The following is a 7502-nucleotide window of genomic DNA, read 5'->3' as shown; positions in this document are numbered from 1 at the left end:
GATACACATGCTGTGTAAAGTCTAAGCACTTAAACAACAGGAAATATTGTGTGTAAGTGTGTTTGCTAGAGTGCGTGAAATTAAATAAAACCTCAGTCCTTCCTAGATCTGCCAGCTGCCAGCACTCAGAGGCCGACATTATGCTGTAATGTGTTTTGTTGCCTTTTTTGTTTGTGCTCTCTCAAGGGCAGACGGTAAAACAGAAACCTGCAGGGAAAATAGGCCAAAATAAACTCCAGTTACCTTCTACAATATGGGTCGATTGTAATGCACTGAAAGCAGTACTAACTGGAGATGACCCTGTGGTTATTGCGCAGCTCCGTACTAAACTAGTGTGCAAGTTTAATACCCATTGCAACAAACTCGACGGCTGAAGTTCCTCCTCAGCTGCAGACTAAACAAGGTGTCCATTGCAACAAACCCCAAGCTCACTGCTGCTGCCTCTAGAGGAGACTAAGTCCGGGACTAACTCAGTCCTGCTCCAGCTACGGACTAACTATGGATAGTACCGTACTAAGGGGAACAAATCACTGTATCAATGTATTGACAACTTTTGTAACTGAACTGATCATAAACACAGATGTTTTTTTTTTCATATAAAATATATTTACGTTTTTGTTTTTGACATTGATAACATATTTGTAAGTTATGAATAGCGGCAAATGCTCTGGTGTACATGGATATAACTGACACCACAGCTAAAAAAAAAAAAAAAAATTAAGATAATTGAGAATATTTTGAAACTGAAAGCTCTACAGGAATTTTTACCCAGCTGGAATTGTAATGCAATATAATATTAAGTTATATACAGATAGGTGACAAGTTAAAGGAAAAACCCACATGCAGTGTCTCAGTAAGGTGATGGCCATCACGAGCCCCAGAACAGCTTCAATGCTCTTGGCACAGATTCTACGAGTCTCTGACTCTACTGGAGGGATGGACACCATTCTTCCTAAAGATATTCCCCCATTTGGGGTTTTGATGATGGTGGTGGAGAGCGCTGCCTAACACGTCAGTCCAGAATCTCCTATAGGTGTTCAATTGGGTTGACATCATCATTCACATCATTTTCATACTCATCACACCATTCAGTGACCCTCGTGCCCTGTGGATGAGGATAGAAATGGTTTCACCATAGGATAAAGGTGACACTCAGAATAACTCTGTCATGATTTGCAGTGACCCTTCCCTCTAAGGGGACAAGTGGACCCAAACCATGCCAGGAAAATGCCCCCCACAGCATAACAGAGCCTCCGGACCCCCTCACTGTAGGGGTCCAGCAGTCAGGCCTGTACCGCTCTCTTGGTGTCCCACACATGCACTCGCCCACTTGTCGAGAATAGGGTGACTCATCTGACCAGATCACTTTTTTCCACATCTTGGTTAGACCAATGTCTATGGTTTTTGCACCACTGAACTCTCACGTGTGCATTTGTCTTTGTAATGAGGAGTTTCTGCAATGAGGGGTTTCCCTACTATAATATCCCTCTCTGTGTCGTTCTCGACGGACTGTTCTTGCTGACAGTCTGATCACGTCCTGCATTGACATCCTCAGTCACCTGGGAAAGAGCTGCTCTTCTGTTTGTCCTTACATATCGCAGTAATGCATGAGCATCACAGTCATCGAATGTGTGCCTTCGACCACAATGTCCAACCCTATTTATTGATGTCTTTCCCATAGATCTAAGTACAGATGTAACTTTAGTCACTGTTCCTATTGAAACACTAGCCATTTGAGCGTCTTTGTGACTGAAGCTCCTGCCATTCATGCCCCAATAATGATGCCTCTTTCACAGTCACTTAGATCATTTCCTCTTGCCATCTTGATCCGAGGTCAACTGGGCCTGCTCAGCGTTTGTATACATGCCACAGAGCATGATAGGATGTTAATTGCTTAATTGTATCATGCAGTACACCTGTTTGGAGGCATCTGCATTCGTTATGTTCCTGCACTCATTTATTCAGGTTCTTCCTTTAATTTGTCACCCGTCTTAGTACAATAGTATATGCCCATATAGTATATTGTAATATTCGTGCCCAGGGCAGGACTGTGGCTCAGCGCTGAGAGCTCAGCTCGTTAAGCAGTTCTGGACAGGAGTGGTGTTGGGCTATGCTGTGGGAGGTGCTGGGTCCAAACCTCCGCTTGTGCATCACATCCATTATTTTCTTTAAAATAATACAGACCAGCGTATTATTAAATGTGTAGTGTTGATAATAGGCCTGGGTCTTGTTTGGGGGAAAAGGTGCAGTGGGAAATGCAATTAGCCTTAGGCGACATAAATATGTTTCCGTACACAATTCTCATGAGTTTAAATGTAATATATATATATATATATATATATATATATATATATATATATATATATATATATATATATATATATATATAATAGCTGAAGAAAAAATATGATCAACTATGTTACTAAAATAAATGCAGCACTGAATTCACTTCCTGTTTGGTAGCATAACAACACACAACTGTCCTGGTCTTCAAATCCGGTGTTTCTGAGTCCAACAGATTCTATATGTCTCTGTAAAACATTTCCCACTTTAGGCCATGTGTAAAAACAGATCATGTGGAAGGTCATTTCAGTTAATGTATTAACAGCTGAGCCCAGCGCAGGGAGCCACGAGCCCCTGGACCCCACAGCCTCATCTTCTGCACAGCTGGGAAGTCTTTCCCCCTCTGTGCCTGATGGTTTAATTTCATTGCACTGTGGTCAGGTCTACCAAGCCACCGTTTGCAGCTGCCCCCCCGGCCTGTGTGGTGACCCGTTCGCCAAGGGCACCGGACCCGACAGAAACCAAACAGAACCAAAGTAATGGAATGTGGACCGCAAAAGCCACATGGGCCCTGGAGGACTAGAGCAGTGCGCCTCTGTGTGGAGGGGTATGAAGGGTCTGCTTGCAAAGACACAAGAACTGGCCGTAAAAATTCACGTTAGGGGACGCTGCTGACCCCCGCAAGCGCTCCTGCAATGGCAGTACTGACATTTTGAGTCAGGCTTTGGTGGAGTCTCATCTGCTGCCTCCTTCATTGAAGTCTCAGCGGTTCATTCATTTTCGAACACGGGTCAGGAGACGGGTGTTCCACTGGCCGCTGTTTTCCGTGTCGTTACACACCTGCTGTGCTGGCGGGTTCAGCTGTGGTGCCTACAATTAGGGAGGGGTTTCAAACTGGATGGAGGTCAGCTGCTTCTCATGAGGGAGAGAGAGGGAGAGAAAGGTGGCGCAGTCTTTATGACACATCAAACAATGTTCTTGTTGTGTTAAGAAAACCTACGATGCTTCCTGTCTTCAGCAGAGGCAGCCTGCTGAGGTGATGGAGCGAATTACATAGCGCTGCACTCACTGAGCTTTCCCTGGGAGGCAAAGGAAGGAATAATCAAGAGCTTGATCCTCGAGAACTCTGTCTTAGGGATCACGTCACCATGCATCGCAACCTTTCAAGGGTTCTGCACCAGACCTCGTGAAACCGCCTTCAGGCCCACATTCACACTTGTGAGGTTGGGAGTCAGCTTCACAACAGGTGCAGAACTGCTCCTTGTTCCCGTAGGGGCTTTAGTTGTTTGGTTCCAGCTGAGCTCCTATTGAGTTAATTGAATGGATTGGTACCTAAACTGAATCAATCGAGTGTTGTTTCCAGGTTGTAAGCAGGTGTTGATTCACCGTCAGCACTGAGGGCCTCCAGCTCCCAGAGTCACCCAGCGCTGCTCTGGAGTCTGGGCTCTTATTCTTCTTCTCGTTCTCTCCTTCTTGGGAATTCAAAACATGTACAGACGTTCCTCTGAGCAGAGACCGAATCAAAACCAAAATCAAAAACATTATCAAATTCCACACAGCGAATCCTACATGCAGATCGTGTCATCAGCGCCGTGAGGTTTTCAAATTTCTCTCGGCCAATCAGGTCCTTGACAATATCACAGGAAGCGAACAAAGACATCCGAGACCAAGGTTACCTGCAAACAAAGTACCTGGGATTTTGGCAACAGGCTCTGGGCTTCTCCCGCAGATGCTGGCGTGTTATCTGGACTCCGTCTGCGCATACACCCACCCCACCCTCGGGCTCCATGCCATTTTTTTTTCTGTTTCTGTTTGTGTGTGTGTGTGTTCTTTTCTCTCTCTCTCTCTCTCTCTCTCTCTCTCTCTCTCTCTCTCTCTCTCTCTCTCTCTCTGTGTTCCCTTTTCTCTTTAAAGGATGACAGTCAAGGTGTAACAGCCAGCGAGTCATTGTTCCTGTGTGGGTAAATGATCTGGGTGTGGGAACCCTGGGTTTAAAACACTCTCCACCCCTCTGCAAACTACCAGAGCAGAAGAGCCAAGGAGGCGTGCAGACATTGCTCAGCGAAGAGTTCAAGTGTGTTCCCAAGGACCACAGCACCCCGGCAGCCCCAGCTCTGCATTCATGGTAAAGCCGGATTTATTCACATGACTTGGCTTCAGCCTGTATACTGTTTCTTTTGGTTGTTTTTACTTACATACACGTTGCTATGCTTTACTTAAGAGCTAAATGTTTCACCTTGAAGGGAAAACATTTGGAAGGGTTTCATTTAACAAATGTGCATCTACATGTCTAAATACCTTGTTCAAGAGTCGATGCAGATACAGTAACGCACAGATACAGGACCATGTAGGATGTATTTTGGGTAGGATACTATTTTAGGACACTGTTGTAAATCACAGGGATGAGAGAAACAAATAATTTATAACATTTGGGTATAGAATCTGAGGACCTTAATTGATGTATATATGTCTGAGTTAATTTGTTTGTGTGGGTGTGGTTATTTATTCATGTATGTATTGGTCTATTTACTTATTTATGGAGAAGGCAGTCTGCCAAGCTTCTTTCAATGCCAATTTTCCAGGATCACTGTTCATGTGTTGAGTCAATGCTGCATTACAGAGGCTGTGAGGGTGTGACAATCTCGCTTTCGCTTCAGTGCCCTAGAAAGGGGAGCCAACTATAATAATAATATTTATTAGACATACTTCTTTCACATTTTCGACACATTACAAAGTGCAGTGAAGACAATCAGTGCAATGCAAAATATACAACATCTATCCTAGTTAACAAGGGCCAACACAATGGGGCTGTGTCCCCGGGCTGTGCCCAGGGGCGGGGCAGGCTGGGAACAGGAGGAGTTTCAGTAAAATTATCAAAGTGACGAAAGTCCCTCCGTAAGCAGGAGCCGAGCAGTTATAAAAGAAAGTGGATGAGAGCCAGAGATCAGGATGCACTGCCACAGGTACAGTCTGAACAGGTGTGTCTCGAGCCAACGCCCACAGGGCTCATCTGACAGATGAATCCTGACAAAGAGCTGCATGCAGCTCCAAGAGATCACGTGTGTGTGAGACGTGACTTGGATGTACATTGTCGCTGCTGTGTGAAGCCATATAAGGCAGTTGGGCACACATATAAAGCTTACATTAATAGACATAATATTTTGATGGCACAGGGGATGGAGGGGGGTAATCTGGATTGCCCTTAAAATAGATAATTAGTTTCATCTCCTTCGAGTGATGAACTAGTTTAGTGAAATATATCGGGGTTTGACGCTCTGAGACACTAAAGAAATAAAACACATATTAAAAGAAAGAGCCTGTGCTTTATAAGAGCGGCGCCCCTCTGCCCTCCGCCCGATTTCTCCTCCGTCCGTCCACGCGCTCGCGTTGTTGCCCAGCATCTGTGTCTCCGTGTCCCATTGTGTCCCTTTGATCTGATACCGGTCCCAGTGCCACAGGGATCCTGGCACATGTTTCAATTTCAGCACAGTGTTTTCAGCTCCTCCTGGGATTTCAGGCTCTCGGTACCACACACTAAAGTGGGCCAGTGGAACAGCCGGCCTGGTGCTCGGTTGCTGGGGAGCCCGGGGGGGGGGGGGGACAAATGCTGGAAGGGATCCAAATTGTGCCTCTCTCCCTAAACCCAAAATCCCAGGTACCTGTCAACACTGAAGATCTCCCCAGGATTTGAACACTAATCCCACCCTCAGCCTAACGAGAGAGAGAGAGAGAGAGAGAGAGAGAGAGAGAGAGAGAGAGAGCACAGAGCACTTTACATAAGATTTCCACATTTCTTTAATTTTGAAATTTGCTCTTGAGGGGAAAGACAACAGACCTGGTCTATGTAGTTGGTGCCGGTGGAAAGGCACGAAGGCCAGGTGACCCATTGGAAGGCATTGGGTTCTTTGGTTCTAGAGCTGAACGTGAGCTTTTAAACCAATACGTCATGGATTATTTCATTTGTTTTCATTTATTTGTTTTATTCCTTCATTCCTGCGTTCCTGCTGCTTTGCATTTGCTCTCTCATGTGCACGTGTCCGCACACACCACTCTCTCATACGCACACACCTTCCCCCGTGGCACGACAGCTCAGACTGCACAGGCCAACCTGAGACCTCACCTATGACGGCAGCAATGAAAAACACTGGTATTGTTTCGCAAAGCAGTTGTACAGCACACCCCCGCTCTCCCACGTCTCACGCCTGCTCACGGCCGCTTCCAGGCTGACCCGGTTCCCTCGCGTGTGCACGTCGCTGCCTCTCCATACTTACAGCTGCAGCCTGCCCACCTCTCTCCATCAGGCCTGGGTCCAAAACTGCCGCAGAACTCTTTTAATCAGGATTTAGCCTTCATCGGGTTCTCAGGTGCCCAGTTCTATTGCAGACAGGCCCCCCGTCACCTGGTACCATCTATGTCAATTCAGTATAGCCAGGATTTAGTTTACATTTTAAAACACCCCACACCAAATTAATAATAATAATAATAATAATAATAATAATAATAATAATAATAATAATAATAATAATAATAATAATCCAAAGCCATCGCTACTAGTGCCTGTACTTCTAATATGACCACTGCTGACAGTGCTAGCTGGAACCTGAGGAATCTGGAGATAATCTGTCTGCCCGTGACCGTGCTTTTTATATGATACATTACTGGATATGTATAATGTTTATGGCAGCATGCAAGGTAATAGAGTGAGAGTCTCTGATCGAGGTGGCAGTAGTTTTTGGTCGTGTATGACACTGTTGTTCACGAATTGACTGTCATGTACCAGACTGTGTTGGTCTGTTCCTGATTGGCCTTGTGTTTGCATAATTAAGGGATTGGGATGTAAAAACATCTTAATTAGTCTTGTGGGCTATTTCCACTGTATATTATTATTATTATTATTATTATTATTATTATTATTATTATTATTATTATTATTATTATTATTATTAATTAGCCTACTTAAATATATTTATACTAAGTTAAATACTATCATGACCACGATCATATCTGCTATTGTACTACAGCTACTAATCTATTTATAACCTAAATTCTACTACCACTTTGATTACAAACCCACTAAAATTAACCTGCACAGTATTATAAAATGTGTTATTATTATTATTATTATTATTATTATTATTATTATTATTATTATTATTATTACCTCACAATAACCCCAAGCACACCTCATAATCTACAAAGAAATGGTTAACTGAGCACAA

At 44.2% G+C, this 7502-nt stretch overlaps 1 protein-coding gene across 1 annotated transcript in view; it reads left to right on the top strand.

The window, feature by feature from the left end:
• The first annotated feature begins 4232 nt into the window (after positions 1–4232).
• pkp3a (plakophilin 3a) overlaps positions 4233–7502 on the top strand; it is a 25081-nt gene continuing 21811 nt past the window's right edge. Inside the window, exon 1 of the mRNA XM_066700819.1 lies at positions 4233–4408. Within this exon, the coding sequence (XP_066556916.1) occupies positions 4406–4408 (3 nt within the window). The 5' untranslated portion in view covers positions 4233–4405. The remainder of the gene's footprint in view (positions 4409–7502) is intronic.

The sequence above is a fragment of the Amia ocellicauda genome, chromosome 4 (assembly GCF_036373705.1).
Source record: "Amia ocellicauda isolate fAmiCal2 chromosome 4, fAmiCal2.hap1, whole genome shotgun sequence".
Lineage (NCBI taxonomy): Eukaryota > Metazoa > Chordata > Actinopteri > Amiiformes > Amiidae > Amia > Amia ocellicauda.
Note: the sequence above shows the minus strand (reverse complement) of the source record. Positions and strands in the feature narration are given on the sequence as shown.